General features: G+C 36.4%; 1 protein-coding gene across 5 annotated transcripts; it reads right to left on the bottom strand.

The window, feature by feature from the left end:
• Nucleotides 1–2033: 2033 nt before the first annotated feature.
• LOC142097161 (guanylate-binding protein 3-like) lies at nucleotides 2034–22851 on the bottom strand. 5 transcript variants are annotated; one of them, XM_075178779.1, is made up of 13 exons: nucleotides 22754–22851; nucleotides 21281–21479; nucleotides 20706–20836; nucleotides 20521–20630; nucleotides 17298–17500; nucleotides 16177–16425; nucleotides 13676–13953; nucleotides 11171–11383; nucleotides 10527–10608; nucleotides 10041–10376; nucleotides 5837–5960; nucleotides 4276–4349; nucleotides 2034–2691 (listed from the first exon to the last, which is right to left on the bottom strand). In XM_075178779.1, exons 2-13 carry the CDS (start codon nucleotides 21471–21473, stop codon nucleotides 2408–2410), a joined length of 2277 nt encoding a protein of 758 aa, XP_075034880.1. In that variant the 5' UTR covers nucleotides 21474–21479; nucleotides 22754–22851; the 3' UTR covers nucleotides 2034–2407. The 5 variants fall into 5 exon arrangements, 3 of the variants coding, with proteins under 3 accessions (XP_075034880.1, XP_075034883.1, XP_075034881.1); XR_012678139.1 differs by having other exon boundaries at nucleotides 2603–2691; nucleotides 4276–4344; XM_075178780.1 differs by lacking the exon at nucleotides 2034–2691 and adding an exon at nucleotides 2711–3503.
• Nucleotides 22852–23084: the final 233 nt, after the last annotated feature.

The following is a 23084-nucleotide window of genomic DNA, read 5'->3' as shown; positions in this document are numbered from 1 at the left end:
GGGGTAGGATAACAGACAACCCATCTGAGAATAAGTCAGTCCACCTGTAGGGACTAATGAACCGTGTTATATGATGATTATATATTAGTGTCTGGAGAATGAAGTATTGTATGATCAGACTCACTTTGTATAACTCTGATACTTTCATACACTGTAGCTTTAAGGTCAGGAAATGCCCATTAACACTGCAAACTGCAAATATGTTTTATTAGTGCTGGATGTGACAGTCTGTAGCATATTGTGGTTACAAGTTTCCTTTCAGAGTAGAAAACATAATGGGGTTACAAGTAAGTTTCCTGTCAGAGACATATTGCTGCAGCTTCTAAACACCTGTAACTGTTATTCTCCTGGGTTCTTAGAAGAGCGCATGCAAATATTTCATACACTTCATTGCATCGCCCCAAATGATTCTCCCTTCTGTAAGTCCATGCTGGAAATTTACTGAGCTATTTCAAAGCCTTTTAATGCATTTCATGTGTTTTTGTTCAGTAATTGAGGAAATTCATAAGTGGCTTCCAAATTTAAACACTGGACACTGAAGGACGGGAAATCTCAGAAATCCTAGATCTCAGATCCTGCTGCTTTATGCTGAAAAGAGGACTAAGACATAATCCAAGGAACCCAATCAAAAGCTTAGTGTGACTTTGAACTACAGCAGAGAGGTGACACATATTTGAGTAGGTGTGGATCACACAAAATGGGCGTGTCTTATTTAAATGTGGGCATGGCCTGTACAAATGTGGATGTGGCTTATACAAATGTGGATGTGGCTTATTCAGTTGTGACTGTTGCTGTAATGAAAGTGATTGAGCATAGAAAGGGAAGACATGTAAGTTTGTTTCACACTGTGTGCACTAAAACAACATATTTATATAATGGGGGAACAGCAAATCCTTTCCGGGGTAGCTAGTTACAACAATCTAAATGTGTCACTTGCTGTGGACACACTGCTGATCATTCACATATTGTAATATGGGCTGTGATTGGTGGATTGTAAGGAGATGGTGTAAGTAGAGGAAATAAGGACACACAAATATTTGAACATGAAATATTTGCAAACTGTATGTTATTTCCTTCTTCTGTGGTTTTCTGTGACTATTCCACAACTGCTCCGAATAGTTCAGATAATACACTAGAACATTATATGGAAAAAGATTCTATGATCATTTCGGATAATTATGGCCACTAGTGAAGCATATTCCACCAGTATTTGAGCAGATCACAATCGTGTAATGTACTACAGGACAATCTTTTGTGCTTCCACCATTTTCTTTCTGTACTTTCAGAAGCTCTGAATCCTTTTTTTCAAACATCTTCTACATTATTCCATTATTCCAATAATATAGATAGCTTTACATTGGTGTTGATTAATTTTCTCTATCCCTAGGAGGTGGTTTTGGTGACAGTTTGGTGAATTGGAATTTTATACTCATCACCATGAAGATGAGGTGGACACACATATTTCATTGTGTTGCTCTATGTACAATTGAAGACGCAAACCCCCTCTGATGTATTATTCACAGTGAAATAAATACAACATAGGTTTCAGCTTATGATATAAAAGAATTAATAAATCTGCCTCTGTTTCTCTGTCCAAATATTGGGGAAGCAGAAAAAGTTATAAGCTGTAAATTTGTAAAGTAACAATGTAGTGAGTGGATCTGAAATCATTTCTATAAGGTAACCACAGATTAATTAATTTAAATGTTACCCAAATAATGATTCACCATCTTTTACGTGAATATCAAGTGAATATTATAACATTAGAATATTTTCCTATGTAACGTAGGATAAACTTTCAGGTATAATATAATTAAAATATCTACTAAACCTTACAACCATATAAGTGACCAATGGTGGGAGATACTAGACCACGTAAGTCATTCAAATATTAAATTATAAGGCATTGAGAACCTAAGGAGTCTTTTGCCGACATTTTAAACATTACACACAATTTTATAATTATTATTGATTACAAAATCATTTTAACTGTAATATTTTACTACTTTGCTTGAGAGAAATAATAGTCTGAATCAAAATACACTTTTTAATGGAAATAGATAAAGATGTGTTATTAACAGACTCTTTTTGCAACACTGTGGGTTGAGAGCACCTTCAATGACTTAATTAATTTCTTATTTTTCTGGTAATAGTGATACTTTATTCTGGGAGAGAAATCTTTAACCAAAAGACCACAGAAAATAAGAGCAGACAAAAAATATTATTACTTTTAAATAAACTCTATATTAAACAATGCTTAACTGGGAAGAAACATTAAATATATCAACAATTAAAAAATATATTTTAATACTAAAATTGTGTTTATTAATGTAAATATCAGGTTTAAGGGAAGATTCACAAAGGTATTACTCAGAGCATATATGTACACATCCTATCAAGGTTAAAGCTAATTAGATTGCATTGTACCGGCCATCTCCATCAGGAAGCGTATCCACTCACGTCGCTGATTTTGAAATTTACCAGAATGATGCAAATGGAAATCCACACAGTCCAGAACGTCTTTGAGAAAAGTGAGGAATGTGAGGTGCTTCTTCCGTATGGCCATGTGGTCAGACAGGAGGTAATTCTCTACACAATATATATTCTCCATTCCCATCTGAGAAAACTTGTCTGTCAAACAAGATGCATTAATGCTCATGGTCTTGGTGAGAATAATGAAGGGCAGGATCCCTGGTGGAGTATAATAAAGTATTGCAATGAGTGTTTCATGATGATGATGATAATTATGTGATGATTATTATTATTATTATTATTATTATGTTCACAATACAATGGTATGGAACAATTACATTTATTATTATTACACTTCCATTTCTGAGTGATCTACTCCGATATAGGAAATACAGTGAGGAACATAACAATAAATATGATTTTAATGAGCACTTTCCTAGAAGTGATTACTATATGAAAGCTAATATCTGATTGGTTGACACGGGCAACACGACCTTTACATTGCGCTCTAGTTTTCATACATGAGGATCCTTTTGGTAGAACTAATATTGTCTTAGCTTAAATGAGTGTGTAAGTAACATGTACAAGTTTCTGTCCAATATTAAGCAGTAGGTAAGTGAGATTTACCCGTTAACCTATATAACCTTATTCCATCCAAACCTGCAATGTTAGTTCTAGGTGGAATTATCACTAAACTTGATTTGGGTGTCAATTGTGTCGACTTGGGTAACTGGACCTCAGGATATGACTGATGATCTTTTTTATACGTTAACATTTGTAGTTTGCATTTTGATTAGACATAAATTAGAAGATGAATTTAGAGAAATCTATAATGGATAAGTATTTGGGGTGCTTGTAGACAGTAGACTTAGCAATAGTGCTCAATGTCAAGCAGCAGCTGCAAAGGCCAATAACGTAACGGCATGCATAAAAAGTGGCATAGATGCAAGGGAAGAAGGTATAATTTTGCCACTATATAAATCGTTGGGAAGACCTCATCTTGAATACGGAGTACAGTTCTGGGCACCACTCTATAAAAAAGACAATTTGGAACTAGTACAGGTTCAGAGAAGGGCGACAAAATTGATAAAGTGTATGGACTCATTAAGTTATGAGGAAAGGTTAGCCAGTTTAGGCATGTTTACTTAAGAAAGAGACGTCTAGGAGAGAATATGATTACTATATAAAAATACATTAAGGGTCAATACAGAGAACTTTAATGGGAATTTTTTATCCCAAGGACTATACACAGGACACGCGGTCACCCCCTAAGATTAGAGGAGAGAGATACTTTCACAACCAACAAAGGAAGGGGTTCTTTACAGTAAGGGCAGTCAAGATATGGAATTCACTGCCAGGGAAGGTTGTGATGGCAGATTCAATTGATATGTTTAAGAAAAGGTTAGACAAACTGTTTAGCGGAAAAGGGTATCCAGGGTTATGACCGTTAATTAAAATAAAGCGCAGTAGTGGATACAGGGAGCAATAAAACTGCAACGTTGGGTCAGAAGGGATTTTTCCAGATTGAAATAGATTGACGGCTATTTTATCTGGATCAATTTCAAATATCAGATTATGGATCGCAGGAGATCCAAATAGGGTGCACTTGATGGACTGGTGTCTTTTTCCAACCTCATCAACTTTGTTACTATCTTTCACTACTTTGCCTTTTCCATCATATTACCAATAATCTTATTTCAATAGTTACTGAATGTTGTTCCTAAAATAATATCAGCACTGACCATACAGTAATTCAGAAATATTGCAAACCAACATTTTTTATAAACATTTTCTCTTACATACCAGTCAGTTTTTGGGCACGTTTTAGGAAATCTATGATTCTTTCATATTCCAGATCACCGAGGGATTGTTCTGAACTTAAATATTACAGCAAAAAACAGTGAAAAAATTCATTAGGTTACAAGCAGTCTTGCAAAAGAGTAAAATGACCGTGGACCGTCTTTATGAAATGGTCACACTTTATTGCAGTGATAGAAAATGTTTTTAGAGCAGAATGTCATCAGGAAGTGGGGAAATACTCACCTTCCCAGTAATACTGTCTAGCAGTGGTAAGAGGACGCTTACAGCTAACCAGGGCAGTTCCAGCTCCCACATGAACACTGGAACTGGAACCCAGAGCTTGTGCTTTCCGTTCCAGACAGGGTCAGGCTGGACTGGGTGGCTGGGGGGCATCTGTCCCCCAGGCCGGTCCCATACTGAGCAACCTTGGGCTGGGTCACTGGGTCGCCTGCATTTTATTCCTTTAAAATATTACTTATAGGCTGGTGATTCCAGTCTTGCTCCCCAAGCTACAATTTGCCAGCCCTCCCTTGGTTCAAGATTAAAAATTAAAGAAAAATAAATTTTTGTTAAAACGTTTGAAAATATATAAAATAAATTCATAAAATAACTTTATTAAAAATAACAGGAGAAAATGTTTTATAGTACTAATAAAGCATTGTTTCCTGTGAGCACCCACTGCTAAAGCCATCCTGAGATGGATGGGGTATTATTTCATCAGGAATCATCACAGGAGACCCCCACAATTGCTATCACCAATGATAGCCAGGGACAGTCATCATCAGGAGGGGGCTTTGATAAATAGTTCCCTTTGGTCTCCAGATTTGCAAAATGGTGGAAGTCTGGTGCCCCAAGGGTAGTTTGGCTCACTCCTGGTCACACCTGTGCAAAGGTGATATACACCTTACGCACCTTCATTTTATTGTTATAGATTCATATCAAGTGCACACAATTCACACACAACGCACAGAACAGCAATTATAATAGCATATTATATAATAATAAATCTGTCATGTGAAATAAGCCAGCATATTATGAAAATACTTTGTTTCTGAGTTGGTCCATAACAGCGCATATTGTAGGATTAACTAGAACAAAATTAGAGTGTACTATGACATGACCACACCTGGGGAATATTGTAGGAGCACCTAGTACACAATTAGAGTGTATATGCACCTGGTACATATAGTAGGAGCACCTAGGACACAAGTAGAGCGTGCTACAACATGACCGCACCTGGTACATATTGTAGAAGCACCTAGGACACAATTAGAGTGTTCTATGACTTGACCATACCTGGTGCATATTGTAGGAGCACCTACGACACAATTAAAAGTGTGCTGTGACATGACCACACCTGGTGCATTTTGGAGGGACACAAACGGCACAAATAGAGTGTACTATAGCATGACCAAACCTGGTGCATATTGTAGGAGCACAAAGGACACAATTAGAGTGAGCTATAATATAACCGCACCTGGTACTTATTGTTGAGTGCATAGGGACTGTCATCTAGATGAAGCTGCAGATAATTGGTGTTATATAGAAAAACTCTGAATTATACCTGTATATAAGAACGGGCACTATTATATCTGGTTTTTCCTCTTGTTCCTCTTTTGTCAGCTGCTCGATCCGTTCTTTTAGACTCTTGTTCCACAAAACAATCTCATTTAAAGCCACGAAATTACCTTGCATAAAGAAAATAATATAGCTAAGATACTAACTATTTGAATTACACAATACATAGATAACGGACCTGATTCATTAAGGATCTTAAATTAAGAAGTTTCTTATTTCAGTCTCCTGGACAAAACCATGTTACAATACGAGGGGTGCAAATTAGTATTCTGTTTTGCACATAAGTTAAATAATGCCTGTTGTTTCATGTAGCACACAAATATCAACTTTAAATTTCAGTGTACAAATAAGCTATCAAGTATTTGTGTTCTACATGAAACAACAGTCAGTATTTAACTTATGTGCAATACAGAATACTAATTTGCACCCCTTGTATTGTAACATGGTTTTGTCCAGGAGACTGAAATAAGAAATTTCTTAATTTAAGATCCTTAATGAATCAGGCCTAATGTTATAGTGAACAACATATCTTTAAAACATTATTATTTTGCTCTTTTCTAAACTATATCATCAAAGTCTGAAATGCCCAAATTTTAACATTAATCTCATCACCAAGGTACAAAGTATATCTGGTCATGGGTCATCTGACTTTTAGTATTTTGCTCCCGTTATCTGTTCCTGTGTGATTTCCCTGTTAGTAAGAGCTATAGTGCTCCATTTCTGGCTGAGGTGGTGTTGTCTTGAGAAAACCACAACATCGGTACCATTACCGTTTATATAACCCATTCTGTTTGCCAGTGTCTGGTGGTACATCTCTCTGGTGCTCTGCTACTCACCATCCATTCTGACCTGCATCCTGACCAACAGTTGTGCAGCTGCAATCAATGCATTTAGACTGGTAAAAATTTGCATTGCATTTTGTGCTGCTTCAAGTACTATTGTGGCCGGCTGTTCTGAGGGACTCTGGGTCTGGCTCAGTGTACTTTGGATACTATGGACTTTGTTATGCACTGCTGATAAGTACTTTGTGACATTCCGCTATACCACATCTGCTTGGGTTAATCTCCTGCTCTGATATTGGGACTTTCTGTATCCTGCTTTTATTGCCCGTTGATTGCAGAGCCGTCTGCATCTGATTCCGAACCTGATAGTCTGCATCTGATACTCTGCATATACTGTTTCTTGTCGCTCAATGGTGTTATAAAATAAAGACTGACATTTTTAGTAACACACCCCTTAATTTCTGCTGCTCACCTAACACTAACATAGACCACTATGGTTCAATTCACTAAGAACAACCTAAACCTCACTCTGTATTATATCCATTATACCCATGCAATATTATTTCTACATTATATTACAAAGCATGACTGAACACAGATTCTTGACAATGTTAATTCCTGTTTCCAATTTCTAAGAGGTGTTAATGTTAATGTATATGGCTATACAATAGACTGCCATGTGAACTAACTGAATTTTAGACAGAGATTTATGTTCTGTTTGCATTTCAAGCTAGAAAACCACAAACTGAGAATAATGATAATGGCACTGATTGGAGACCTCTACACCTTTATACCAATCATCTTATGTATAGGATGTTGATAATAATGATAAAAGTTTTGAATGTATATCTCCATACCTACAGTATATGCTAATCATGTCTTATGGACACCTTTATATTTTTATGCCAATGATGTCCTATATAAGATGCAATAAATTGTCAGAAACTTAAAAAAATTATATATGTGCTTAATAGTGACTTTTATGCCAATCATGTCACTCATAGGATACGAAAGTGGTAACAATAAGAAAAAATTTACGTGACAGGATCTAACACTCATTGTCTGCACTTGAGGGGAATTAACACTTTAAGAAAAAATGTACATCTACACAGTCATTGGACATCAGTCATCTACACAGTCAGTGGACATCAGTCATCTACATCTACACAGTCAGTGGACATCAGTCATCTACATCTGCACAGTAATTGGACATCAGTCATCTACATCTACACAGTCATTGGACATCAGTCATCTACATCTACACAGTCATTGGACATCAGTCATCTACATCTACTCAGTCATTGGACATCAGTCATCTACATCTACACAGTTATTGGACATCAGTCATCTACATCTACACAGTTATTGGACATCAGCATCTACATCTACACAGTCATTGAACATCAGTCATCTACATCTACTCAGTCATTGGACATCAGTCATCTACATCTACACAGTTATTGGACATCAGTCATCTACATCTACACAGTCATTGGACATCAGTCATCTACATCTACACAGTCATTGGACATCAGCATCTACATCTACACAGTCATTGGACATCAGCATCTACATCTACACAGTCATTGAACATCAGTCATCTACATCTACTCAGTCATTGGACATCAGTCATCTACATCTACACAGTTATTGGACATCAGTCATCTACATCTACACAGTCATTGGACATCAGTCATCTACATCTACACAGTCATTGGACATCAGCATCTACATCTACACAGTCATTGAACATCAGTTATCTACATGTACACAGTTATTGGGCATCAGTCATCTACATGTACACAGTCATTGGACATCAGTCATCTACATATACACAGTCATTGGGCATCAGTCATCTACATCTACACAGTCATTGGACATCAGTCATCTACATCTGCACAGTCATTGGACATCAGTCATCTTCATCTACACAGTCATTGGACATCAGTCATCTACATCTGCACAGTCATTGGGCATCAGTCATCTACATTTACACAGTCATTGGACATCAGTCATCTACATCTGCACAGTCATTGGACTTCAGTCATCTACATCTACACAGTCATTGGACATCAGTCATCTATATCTACACAGTCATTGGACATCAGTCATCTACATCTACACAGTCATTGGACATCAGTCATCTATATCTACACAGTCATTGGACATCAGTCCTCTACATCTAAACAGTCACTGGACATTCATTTGAACTCCTAAATATCTATAGGACCAGCAGTTTTTGATCAACTAAAGCACCACACTATTAGAAAAAAATATGCACACCTAGAATTCTCAATGATCAAAATGTAAGGGGATTTTTATATTCAGGACTGTAACAGCAATCAAAGGACAAGTAAGAACCTAGATGATCATTGTTTTTTTTCCTGGTTTTCATTTTCTGTTCTCTAAAATTTGTATTTTTGCTAAGAAGTACTAATTATATTCAAATTGGTTTGAAAATTGGATTCACAACCTCATTGCCCTGTTTGATTCCTTGATTCCTTTCATTTTTACACTTGCTTGATATACCCACTAACTAATCTAGAAAATTGTTGCTTATTATTAAATCCATCATTATATCAGCTGACTACTTGTAATACAGAGCGACAATGAGCGCATGATTTTATTGTTTCAGTTTTATGTTTAATAGGTAAGAAGGGAATCCTTGTTAATCTTTCAGCTATCGCAATATACATATTGCTTGAACGCAAGTCTAGTTATATCTTTTGTATTCCTTAAAAGAAACAGATAACAGATTGGTATTAATTTATAGTGCAGAAACGTCCAGGTCTGGTCTGATCATGCAGCCATACTTATATATGGTAATATATGGGTTTGGATAACTCTGTGCTAAATATACCTGATGTAACAGATTCTTCATTATGGCCACCTCAATCTACATTGGGTACAGAAGCTAACAAAATTTATAATGACATTGTGGATAAGTCAATGTTTATTTCATTCCATGCTGTCCCCGTGAAAAATGTAGAGAGTGCTATAGACGGAATAATACATCTGTTTATTCTGAGGATTAAAATTTAGCTTCAGAGTCACAGAAGTTAACAAAATATATAATAACATTGTGGAAAAATCAAAGTTTAATTTGTGTGTACCCAGCCTTAAATCAGTGGGACAGGAATGACCAACTACACTGCTTTTGGACCAAATGAGGAGTACAGATCGGAAGGTAAATCATGTGTATTTTGTGCACATGAAATTGGCAGATTGATTGGAACTTAAGTCATTTGTAAAATTGTTAGTGATAACAAAGTTCTGAATTTTATACTTTTTATTAAGGGGTCAGGGTCATATTGTGCAACTGGACAGTTGCATGTTGTTACATATATTTATTGCCCGTTCAGTGTCTGTAAGAAATAAAATCTGATATTCAACAAGAAAACTACTTACAGAGCTGAGCGTAAATTTCCCAGGCTTCAGGGGAGTCCATCTTACTAAAACCACGGTTATCAACAACCGTGATACTATCGGTGAGCTTGTACCCTCTTCTGTCTATAGTTTTCCCTCCATATGAAGTGGCTTCTCCTGCATGGTCCTGGTAGTGGTTATAGCCAACCACACACAGGCAGGAGTTAACAAAAGAGGACTTCCCATGGCCAGCGTATCCAAAGAGTTGTATGAGTATGCGATAAGACCGCTCAGTAGGCAACTGGTAACTCTGAATATATTGAGTGAGTTGTTTGCAGTCAGAGGGATCGACCACTTTTAGCAGTTTGGGTTTCTTAGCTGAAAGCAGATAGATAATTAAATGTTAATTAGGTAATGAAATTATAGCAACTATATTAGATTACTATGCTTCTACTTCTCAAGCAACCTGTAGGTATATTTCCTCTTTAAGTATTATTTGTCTTGGCAGGAATTGTACATCTATCTCACCTGAAAGAGCTTGGTCAGTCTGTAGGATTATAGATTCTATGTCCTCTAGTTGCTTCAAATATTCCTGAATAACTTCTTCAGCCTTTAATTAAAAAGCATATCCCATTTATAATTATGATAAGGTTTTATGACACATCCTTAATGCCTAAACATAATATATGTGCTGTTATTTTCTACAAAGAACCTAATTTTCCTCAGTAGTATCTATAAACATAAACAGAGGCATCAAGGATAAATAGAGCTTTAGTAAAACCAGCATATCCTAAAGTTCTGAGTTTATAATGAAACTCAAACAGTTACACAAATAACATTAACCAGTGCAAACATAAGACAGGTACATGATTTTTTTCACAAGACGAAAAATTTAAATGGTGCAATTTTTTTTTACAAATGTGTTAAAATTAAAACTGTCAGTGTGGCTAAGAATCTCCGCAGAGCTCAGCAAATCCAGAAGACTAATTCTCCACTTCTTGCAGTACATTTTTATATGTAGCTCAGGAGAAGGAATAACTGATTAGAGAGATAGGTAAAGAAGTCAGGTATGTAGTGAGGGATCACAGAATACAGCTCGCAGTAACAAAATGTGACCAGACATCTCAAAAGTTACAGATCACTATAGGACTAAAAGTAAAAAGGTGTTCTACCTTTACGCCTTTGTCAGGTTCTTGGTTATATTTCTTTAGTATTCGGTTCTTGTCTGCAACAAATCTGTTATGTCCTCCAACAACGTGATATTTCCGTTCTTTTATGCCTTTGTCCATGCCAGATATGAGCTCTTCAATTAGAGCTTTGCATTTTTTCCTGGAGGAATTTTCACAGTTCTCCCAGTTCTTTTCTTTCCTTTTCAGCAAGTCACTCTGCCATGAAACATAGGGAAAATATATTAAAAAACAAAATGTGAGAAAACTTCTGTTGTGTAACCTCCTTGAACACTTCACATTAGTAGTTATGACACCTATAGTAATGTGCTCTTAAAGTAGATGCCATGTAATATCTCAGCAACCCTTGTATGTAATTGTATTTGTTCTGCAATGCTCATTCCTAATTGTTCATTAAATATATCTATCATTATTATTATTAATATTATTTTTTTTTTATATAAGGCGCCACAAGGCTTCCGCTGCGCCGTACATAGGAGGTTACAACACACAGAAAAATTACATAACTACATACAAATAAGAACACAGATAATTAGAATTATAAATGCATGGCAATATGAGTGACAATACCGCAGAACATGATCTGACTTATGTTATAATATAAGTCATTTAACATTTGTATTTTGAGAACACTGCAAGTAATGGTAATTTACATATTATTTGGGATCTGAAAAAACTGTTTGCCAGGAAGATACATGGTGGGATATCACGTGATTAGTACATTATTATCTTAAGATGGAAAGGATATCTTGGGTTTTATATATCCTGAAGTCACCTACATACTAAGAATTCACACTCAAGAAAGGAATGGAAAAGGATTTTAAACAAATGTTCACAATGTCTCATAAAATTAGTTATTTGTGAGACATAAAAGATCTTAGTAGCAATAGAAAATGATGAATCTTTAACACCTCTTAAAAATAAAGAAAACTATAAATCCCATGAAATTAATCTACATAGTATGCTACAAAAGTTTACACTAAGGCCAAACCAAATAGATATTTACTAGATAAAAAAGAGAATATAAAAATGACAGATATAAAATTTCTACAAGATTGAAGCTTAATGTTTAAATGGCAAAGGGATTTTTATTATCAATTATTTATGTAAAACCATTGTAGGCATCAATCAACATGAGAGGGATATTTTAGCACACAAATAATGTTTAAGATCACACTAAGTGAGGTGAAGCTATACAGATTTTTATTTTTAATACATCTTTTTTATCTACAATTATTTGAATTTTTAGCTACAGATATGTGGGACAGCCATGGGGACCATATTTGCACCTAATTTTGTCAACTTATTTATAGGAAAGTAGGAACTTATGTCTCTTTTTGCCAATAATCCGTATTTTAATATAGGAATATAACATGTTATATCAATGATCTTACAATAATCTGAAATATACACATTGTACAGGCTAATTAACAGTACATTTGGAAATTCATTCTTAAATTAATTAAAAATACAGCAGATGGTTTAGCACATGTGATTAAAAATGGTTGACCACTGCATTTTTTCATTTCTGACAATGATACTAAGTATTTATGTATTGTAGATTTGATAAAATTAAATATCTATATTTCTCCTGGGTTATAACAATGATAAAAAAAAGCATCATGGGTCCTTTTGGAATGCTTTGTCATCCCCAATACTGCGATGTTCTATTTTCTGAGAGAATGCAATGACATTATATTTTCCTGTAAACCCCAGAAACAACTTTTCAACCTGATTAGATCAGTAATATGACTACATACAGGTTGCTTCTGAATAGCAAATTCACTTAAATCATCGTCATCATCAACATTTATTTATGTAGTGCCAACTGATTCCGTAGCGCTTTAATGCAAGATTAATGTTGTCTATTGATTTGATTTTGTATGCTCTAAATTTGATCGAAGCCAAGTCATAATAAAGTTATATATTACATGGCAAATTCTCACTGAAAACTGTTTATACTCTTTGTAAAGTCAACAAGGACATAGTCAATACCATAATATAAAATACAACTCAGAAACATTTCTAATAAAGATATGGTGTAGAAAGTCAGAATAATTAAACCAATAACACGACTTTATAAATCAGACGTAGATAGTAAGTGACTTGACACAGCTTAATGGAATTCCACTCCTTTGTGTCCACACAAAGAGGTTATATTGCCCAGTCACCGCGGTACACAGTAGAGACACTAATTTACACCCTGAACCATTTCAATGAATAGAACATAAAATTTAACTTGGAATCAGTGACTTATGGATATTTGTCATGACATAACACAAGCTCCTAATATATTAATATCCTACATTTTCATGGATTTTTGTTCTGCCCATAAAATGACTGCCTGTACTTTGTGTAAGCTACAGGTAGTCTTTAATAATGTTTTAGTATGTGACTTTTGTATACTTTGCTTAATAACCCCTGATATATCCTAGTTCTCCTAATTATTAAGCTTGCTTCACATCCAATGCAATAAGAAATGCATCTTACCTGGAGTTGCTCCTCATATGCAGCTTGATCCTTCTCATGCTTGACATACAGCTTCTTAAACTCATCAAGAGCTCCCTCTACTGACACTTCATGTAACTGCTGGAATTCTTGCTCAGTGTTAACATGTTGAGCCCTCATTCTATTTTCATAGACGTCATAAGATCTTTCTAGTGCCTTTGTATTCTCCTCCTGGGACAGTTTTAAAATAGAACTTTCAAGAAAGGAAATATCTTCTTTGGTTACAACTTGAATGTAGGACTTTATCAGATGTGCAAAAGCTTAAACAAAAAGTGAAAATTATTATTGCATCCACATATAATTCAGTGATAGTCATTTCAGCTATGAAGTCGTGGAACTTTTTCCAACCAACCAATGATACTATCAATGCACTATATCTGAATTTACTATGCAATCAGCTGGATTTTAACAGACATAATGGTCATCTAAAAGCACTAATGTTTTGACCTAATTTGGTTGCAATTGACCAAACTTATTTACATACATATTTATTTTCCAGCTTATCTTTAGATTAACGCTTGTTCTTATGAATCCAAATCATATTGCAAGTTTCCTTTCAATGTATATCTCTTTTCCGGAGTCTCAGCTCCTGACTTTCTATGGATCATTAACTGTCATTATTCAATAACAAGACATAAGTGGTTTTCCATCAATCCATCCTCTGAAACAATTTACTCATTCAGCTCAGTTGTATTTTAGTCATTTTTTTTTATCAAAACCTATAAAGAGAATAATTTTAGCAATGAGGTATCAAACTTCTAACATTGTTCCCAACTGTTTGTTCTATATAGGTATATCCAAACTGCTCCGTATAAAATTTTGCAAGCAATAGTGATTCCAACCAGAAACATTCCTAATTCTCCCTCAAACCCTCAGTAGTCTTATTACCCTTAATTCAATTTTGGGCTACTAAGATATCTATGGTAGCAGTAACAATAAGCCCATCACTGACAAAAATGCTCTTCACATCCTACAAACAATTAAATGATAAATGATTTCATTCTACGACAGCTGTTAACACAAAATTTAATTCAAGTGTAACCACCTACATCTCCATGAATTCAACTAATTAATAAATCATGAAACTGAATTCTAACAAGAAAAAAGTCACTTCTGGCGGTTGACAGAAAAGGAGTCTGGGAATAAAGTTTCAATTCTGGCACTCACTACTCTCAACTGGGAGCAAATATCAGCATATGCCCTCAATGCTCAAAGAACTTTCTATCATCATCTGAGATTGCCTCCAGTTTCTATATAATTTTATAAATATATGACTTTATTAAAGTGTTATATTACATTTGTATGTTATATGCTGTCTTTTATGTATAAGATTGTCACCTGGTTTAGACAATTGTAAGAGTAACCCTAAATGATGAGCTTTCTATGTACTTTAATAAATGTATATGCAATAGTCTCATTGCATTATATAAATTGCTACACACTTGTGCTCTTTCCTTGTTTTACTTTATATCCAACGTTGATCCATTGCTGTGGTTTTGAATCCTGGAAACAGCAGCAAAGGAACTCATACTGGATATAATGTTTATATATACTTATTTATGGTAACTAACAGAATGCACTGTATAAATTCTGCTGCATTAATGTCTAACAGGCTAACTGGGTTTGGCTTTTCAAGCGGGTTCACACTGTAAGGCATGGGAGACTTGAGTCAGGCCAATTAGCGCTCCATCTCATCCACATTTTTTAAGCCATTGTGGGGTCTATGCATCAATGTAATGCAGTGTCACTAAATATGCATCACGGCAAATTGCAGCTATGCATATACATCATGCCGCTCAAATACATCATGCCGGGGCTACTCTGGGAGCCCTGGCGAAGTGACCTCTGTAATGCGATTGCTTTTTCCTGCTTACAGGCAGCTTAGTGCTGCAGGTGACAGGAGGAAATGCTGTGCACATGCACATAGCCCTTCCACTGTATCGGATTCTGCGAAGCCAGAGAGGCTTCAGCAGAATCCCATAGGAAAAGACAGGTGATGCCATCCTGAGATGGCGTTACCTGTCTGCACAATGCAAAGCTTATCAAAGCTTCATGCATTGCAGAGCATCGTAGTCCCCATAGTACTCTCTGGGGACTGCGATGCTGCATGATATTTGCCTAAACGGAGGAGATTTTTGTGAAATTTCCTTTGTTAGTCAGTTGATGAATAGCAACTAAACCGTTTCCGCATGATTTAAGTGCTTGATCAGATTGATGCATAGACCCCTAAGGCCCTAACATCCAGCATGTGATGATCCATATTGCTAAACAATAAATAATTTACTAAATAGCTGCTATAATACAAACTTATCATTTTGGATTCTTCACTTCAAATAAAATGCAGTTTTATAAATGTTGAGAACTCAGTGTTAGAATTTAGAACGTAATTCTATTGTGATGATTGTATGTATAATTTCTACCCTAATCACACCCTCTCACACTGGTATACACCCAGATTAATATTAGACAGCCTATAGACTTACTGGCTCCCGTGATGGACTGTTCTGGTCTTAATCTTTTTGCTGGTACTTCATCAAGTATGTACTGGCAGAAGTTCTTAGTCTCCTTGACAAACCCAGGTTGGAGCTGTGTCTCCGACACACGGTCCATGATGTTCACAACTCCTTTATCCGAGGAGGGAAGCTCAAAAAGGAAACATTTACGCTTAGGAAAATAGGATCTGATTGTCCCCCGCATAATATTTTTGTGTTGTGCCTTTGGGGTTTTGACAGCTACAACAAAAAAAATATAAAAATGTTAAAATTAACATATACACACATTGAATAATCCAATTCACATATTATGTTGATGGGAAATTTACCAGGAATTTATAAAATAGTCAAAGAGAAAACAATGACTTGTTTAAATGCCTAATAACTGTATATATTCACACATAAATATCTGTTTGAAGGGCAACTGAAGCTTTAATAATATTTTACCCAACAATCCCACTTTCCTTAACTAGCAGAACTATGGAAGACCCAGGCCGGCCTCAACCTCATCTGCTGCAACACTTCTTGTTTAGTCTGTGACAAATGGGAGAGGGAGAGGATCAAAGAGGGCTGTATTGGCTGACCTTATCCAGCCAGTGCCTTGGTTTGAAATTGTCTCTGTGCTTGGTCAAAATTGAACTGCTTCTGGTTGTCAGTTCTAGGGCAAGAAGCATTCAGAGCAGGATGGGATAAGTTCTTCCAAACTAATAGGGCTCATGGCATGGAGGAAGTGGAATGAAGGACGATGTTAAATCAAAATTACATGTTAGCTGGCCTTTAGCACAAGCAGATTAAGAAACAACCTTTTTAAATAGCTGGGACAGTAGTTAGCAACTTCCTTGCCAAAAGACAGAGGAAAAAAGCATGCCTGAATTTTTAAATACAAAATATGGATAAAGAAAACAACAGAATTATACAAGAAATGCAACACTTATATATGAGAATGATATATTTTCATGATATAAAACAAGCATTAAGTAATACTTTGATGCTATATAAATAAAAGGTACATAATAAAATATTGCACATTAAATGGTGATAATGAGATAAATTGACTTTTTCTCTTTGTCAACTAAAGCTTTGTATTATTAATGATTATGACTGGTACATACGAGTTATATCCATTATACAGTTTTCCAAATACTCATCAGCAGTGACTGGGTGACCTCCCAACTCTGGTTTCAGAGTAAAGTCTCGTACAACCCATACAAAGTATGGTGCCATCTTCGCTTCTTCTGCCTTTTCCTGCCCCCCAGTTTTCTTCTTCTGATTGGTTGACTTGTCCATGATGTTTTGGTGTAGCTCAATCATAGAGCTGTAACTTTTTTAAGGAAAGAAACTGATCTTATTATTATTGTTTCCATCTACATAAGTTTTATTGTTAAATAAATTATATTATCTAAGATGGATGGAAAAGTGGCACAATAATAACTTTCTTACTTGGAACTCCCAGCCCAAACCTCAAATCTTTCAAGTGCTCCCTTAAACCCACATTTTCACACTTGCCTACTCCACACAATCCTAAGACAATTCCCTCCTAGAGCTCCACCTGACCACTCCTTTCCTTTCACCCCTATTATCTGCATTCGCTACCCTGCTCCATCCTAGGCAACTTCCACCTTTCACTCCACCTACCTCAGTCTCTTGCTTCCTTCTACATATATTGCCTCTGTTTACTTCCCTTAAATTATTACTCTCACGTGTTTGGCCGTCTCTAAGTCTGATCTCTTCATCTTCTTTGTAAGTTTTTTTAGGTCTAGTTGTGTCTTATTTTGTAGTTGTTTTCTCTATTGTCTCTTCTTGTATAGATTTTTATTGTTTCTCTTGCCTCTTACTTATCTGTATATTCTTCTGCTTATTTTATATTAATTGGGCAGTGCTGCAGACTTTGTGGTGCCTTATAAATAAACTATGATGATGATGATGATGATGATGGGTGTCTAAAATGTCTGCATAGCAAACTCCTCATTCACTCCCCCTAATTGTTTGTACATAGCAGGTATGGAAATATTTTCCAGGTATAGGAACATTGACCTGAAGGTTTGATGATCCAGCTATACCAAACTGTGCTGGATTTTCCCAGACAAAGGTCCCCCATAGTCATAAGAAAGAACATGGCTGGATGACATCCAAACAAGGTCTTCAGCTTAGGAGTACAGTGAGGAGTAAAAATCATGGGTGTTCAAATTCTAGTGACCCTTCCAGAATCACAAATGAGTGAGTATTACACAAACAGGTGGCCCTAGTTTACCAGACCCTGTTGCTCTTCTGGGGAAAGTGTTAAACATATTTGTTACTGGAGTTCTTCTTTAATTCATAAAACTACTTTTCATTAAATTCAAATGCTCTCAGATGAAGTGGAAATTGTTTATGTATAATGCCTATATTGTTACTGTATTTGACACTCAAATTAAGTAAGGGACATTTCCTATTGACTACAAAAACTTTGTGTCACATTTCTGCCCTGGTCAAGTATGTGATGCCAGCATAGAGGCAGTAGGCCTGATTGCTGAATTGTTCTACCTGAAGCTGCAGGGAGGCAATTAGGGATTTGATAAGAGTATGGAAAGGTTGTCCTGTGAATCCTCAAAATATAAACCCGAGTCTTGCCTTGAGACCAGTTCAAAGTACCATCTTCTGTTGAGGTAACCAATGATTTGTGACATCCTCCCTATAATGTACTGTATAGACTCAGACTGGCCCACTGGGGTACTGTATCAGAATAAATGAGCTTCACTTTAATTTGCTGCCAGACTGTCCCTGTACAACTGCGGAGCTTACTCTTGTGAGAGACAACTCAGATGTACAGTCATAAAAGCAATCCTATCTTTGAGCCTGAATTTTAAACTATCAAGTATTAATTCTAAGTATTGTGTTGGTGAGAACTATTTGCACCTATAGTAGAATGAAAAAGATGACATTTAACTATTACAGAAAATCTACAACTGTTGGTTAAATTCTCATATAATTGATTTGATTTTTTATTATATTTACTATTATTCTAACTTTCTGTTTCTGTCATTTGTTGTCACTTTTCTCCCTTTTTGGGTGTCTTGGGATTTATATTAAAACAAATTGTTATGACACTTCAAAATCCTGCCTTATATTGCTTTATCCCTTCAGGATCACCAACTTAATTTACTATAACTTTTCCATGTTTCTGATATAATGTAAGCACTCACGAGCAGGGACCACTCTCCTAGTGTTTTCCTTATGTAGTTATGTAAATTTGTGGGTTTTAATTTTATTATGTAACTTTGTTTATGGATTTATTTAATTATGTCACTTTTGTACTTACGTTAGTTTGTAATTTTGTTGCATATACAACGTTACAGATTTGTAAGGTGCCACAGTGCTCTGCAGCGCCCTTACTGTGCTTTGTCTATGTGTATCTACCCCTTCCCAGCCCTGTTCCACCCTTCAAGCCATAGGTGAAAGTGTCATTTGTGTTTGGACATGAATTGGATGCAATTGCGTTCATAGGGATAAAGTTAGTTTCCAAAAATGCGCAGAGAAATTTCATGGAAGATACGGCACAAAACGAGACTTTACGTCTGAAAATGAATCAGGCCTAAATTGTGCTGGTGTAGTGCAGATGATAGCCCATCGAAAGCAGCAGCATGTCATAGGAGGTGTAAATATTGGGGCATTTTGGTTGGTGAAAGGGGTTCTGAAGTCACTTGTTAAACCAGAAAAGAACACCACAGTGCCCTTTCTAAACCCATTAAAGCTCATTTAAATATCTTGTCCTTCATAAAAAAGGACCTTATTTACGAAGCCCCCTGGGCTCAGGGCCCTTTCAAACTGGCATAAAAAAAGCATAAGCCTAACTTCTGGTTTCATAAATATGTGTGAAGAATGTGAGTGGGTTAACATGCATATATAAAGCTATAGTTATAGCAAGGAAAGTCTCTAAAACGTGCTCCCTTTCCACACTTTATCTCTTTTCTATATTCTTGTTCAGCTAAATAAATTCTCATTTTCATATTGCTCCATAAAACTAGGTGCCCATTTCGTACATTGCAATAAATGGCCTCAATCTGCCCAACTCATTCCATCGTCTGGGGCAAACGACTGATGACTCATGTACCTTGGCAGATATGTAAGTACATTTGTGCAAGTCACGGCTCATAAAACACCATTTGCGCTTTGTAAATGAGGCCCAAAATCTTATTCCTGCCGTTGAGCTCAATAGTAGGAGTCTCATAGTGACTAACCTTATTCAGCAGGGAACTACTCCATCCACCTAGTTCTCCCATTAGAAGAAACATTTTGCATCCTCACAGTCCCCACCGACTGTGTTTTACAGTAATAACCTAATAAAATAAAGGATACTATAGTTTATCCACAGCGTCCTGGTTTATAACATCCCTGCTGTTATAGATGACAGCGCTACTCATGAGCATGGCCAGAGACATGATCATACGGTCATTCTGCTTGTCTCCCTGAAAGATACAAATGTGACAATGACAATGAGAGGTCAAATAAATGGTCCCTCATGCTGGATCCTTCAAATTTACCTTCTCCACATCTCCTAGACCTTCAGTGTCCAGTAATAACAGGGTGTGACCACATTGTTTGGGGTGGGGAACAGCCCACATCCAGATGCCTTTTGTATTTGCCTTAATTGTGTGTCCCAAAGAGAAGCCCCCTATGGAAAATCACATTACAGAAAACTCTGCAATTCACACATAAAGTCAAAACCTACAGTGATATTCCTGGACCTTTTACTCATTAATACAATGTTTCTACTGTCCATCAGATTTACCTAAGAGATATGTTCTGTTACTCCAGAAGATAACTAAAGTCATGTTTTAATCTTCTGTTTATGATCTCATGAGTGCATGGAAGAAAATTACATTAATTTCAATTCAAGCCATTCAAGAATGATGCACACAGAATGTACATTAATAATGCAGTATTTAACAATATAGGGCCTCATCTAGAGTTTGAAGTATGCCCAACTCTGAGGCCTAAAGTTCTATGCACATTGCACTTGCAGCCCTGTCCACTTGACAAGGTGGATCAGGGGCACAATAACCTTCTGTTTCCTATAACAGGTTTGGCATTTCTGGATTCTACATAAACATCTTACCTCTTGGGTTTCCTGATAACTTGTTCATTAGATAAGACTTTCCAGATCGATAAGTTCCTACTACGGACACCACAACCAGTGGCTGAGAAATCTTCTCCAGCAACTTTAGGGCTTCGGGATTCACATACAACTTCTCACCCAGAGGATTCTCTATTAAACAGACTGGGATGGTCATCTTCGGTATAGGAGCCATGATGGCCTAAAGTAAAATGACAACAACCTATGATGACCTGTTTGTGTGATGTGTGAGTTACATTAATAAAAATATATTATTAAGCAAACTGTCCCTGCTTGAAAAAGGGAACAAGGCTTGAGATAAAATGCTATTACTCTTTGAGCTAATGTTGAAAATGTATAGAACGACACAAGTCAGTGATGAGAAAGAGGGGCCTATTCAGTGCGCTACTACTACCATTGCAGGGGGTGTGGCCACTACAGAGGTGATGGGGGGGCAGAAAAGTTGCTCCAAGCTCCCACTGTGCTTTTCTACAGGGCAGGTGTACATACTTTGGGTTTCAAATTGGGCTTCACTGAGCATGCTTCCAGGGTAAACGGATTTGGCCCATTGGTCATTACCTACCTCATTGAAGTAAAAACATGTGATTTTTTTTAATTGCTATTTATCACACTGATAAAAATTTACCTTATTACCATATTTATCACAAAAAATAAATCTGCAATATTCTGCTACCTAAGTGATAATGGCCAGGAGCTGTGAGCATTATCTATTTTTTTTAAGTTATATTAATAAAGAAAAATAATGTCAACAATACCGCATTAAACATGTTTTATTCCGGCAATAAATGATTCTGTTCTGGTAACATCATATTGAGATGACATTTTGGAGAAAAACTATTTATCAGGTTGATAGGGAAAAGTTAAGCCCATACTTACCAACTTTAGAAAGTTGGTTTCCGGGAGCCTGCCGGGGGAGCTGGGCGTGATGGGGGGTGGGGCTTCAAAATGTGCGTCATTTTGGACCCGCCCCTGTGCCACGTAATGACACAAACACTTCATTTGACAGCGGGGGGTGGGGCCAAACGACGCGATTCACCGGTGAATTGCGGCGTTTGGGACCTAATTCTGCCCACTTCACTAGGAAATAGGTACTTCCTAGTGAAAAGGGCAGATCCGGGAGATTGCCACACTCTCCCGGGAGTCTGTGAGACTCTCGCAAAATGCGGGAGTCTCCCGGTCATTCCGGGAGAGTTGGCAAGTATGGTTAAGCCCATGATAAATAATATCTTTTCACAGCCCTAATGAGTTCTTTAGTGATAGCCAGCAATAATAGGGATATTCTATATAATTTTACTGGCAGAAACCCTATTATTTAGGGTGAAACTAAAACAAGCCCTGTCACCAGTAAAAACTAATGTGTTTGCCTGCATATATATCAGAGAATACAGCTCCTGTGGGGGGCAGATTTGCATTATACATTATATAGTACAGAGAATGTATCTGGTTAGCTCTTACCTGTCTCCTTTATGCCACGTCAATGTAACTGAATGTAACCGATCTATATTAGAACTTCTCACCGTCTCTGTCAGTTCCACCCAGTTATCTTAAAACAACATAGTTCTCAGAAAGTGAAAGTGAAAATAACATAATCTAACAACAACTTTATCTTTATTATTACCTATCTTTGTACCAGTTCCAGCTAATTATTAGAAGTAAAATGTAAAGTAATTACTGAAGTACTGGACAACTAGGCAGTCATACACACTGGTTGCAAAATTACATTTAATAAAAACACTAACGATTACATCTTAAGCCTCTCAGGCAGGGTCGGACTGGCCCGCCGGGG

Source organism: Mixophyes fleayi, chromosome 7, assembly GCF_038048845.1.
Source record: "Mixophyes fleayi isolate aMixFle1 chromosome 7, aMixFle1.hap1, whole genome shotgun sequence".
Taxonomy (NCBI): domain Eukaryota; kingdom Metazoa; phylum Chordata; class Amphibia; order Anura; family Limnodynastidae; genus Mixophyes; species Mixophyes fleayi.
The sequence above is the reverse complement of the archived record's forward strand: the minus strand, read 5'-3'. Positions and strand labels throughout refer to the sequence as shown.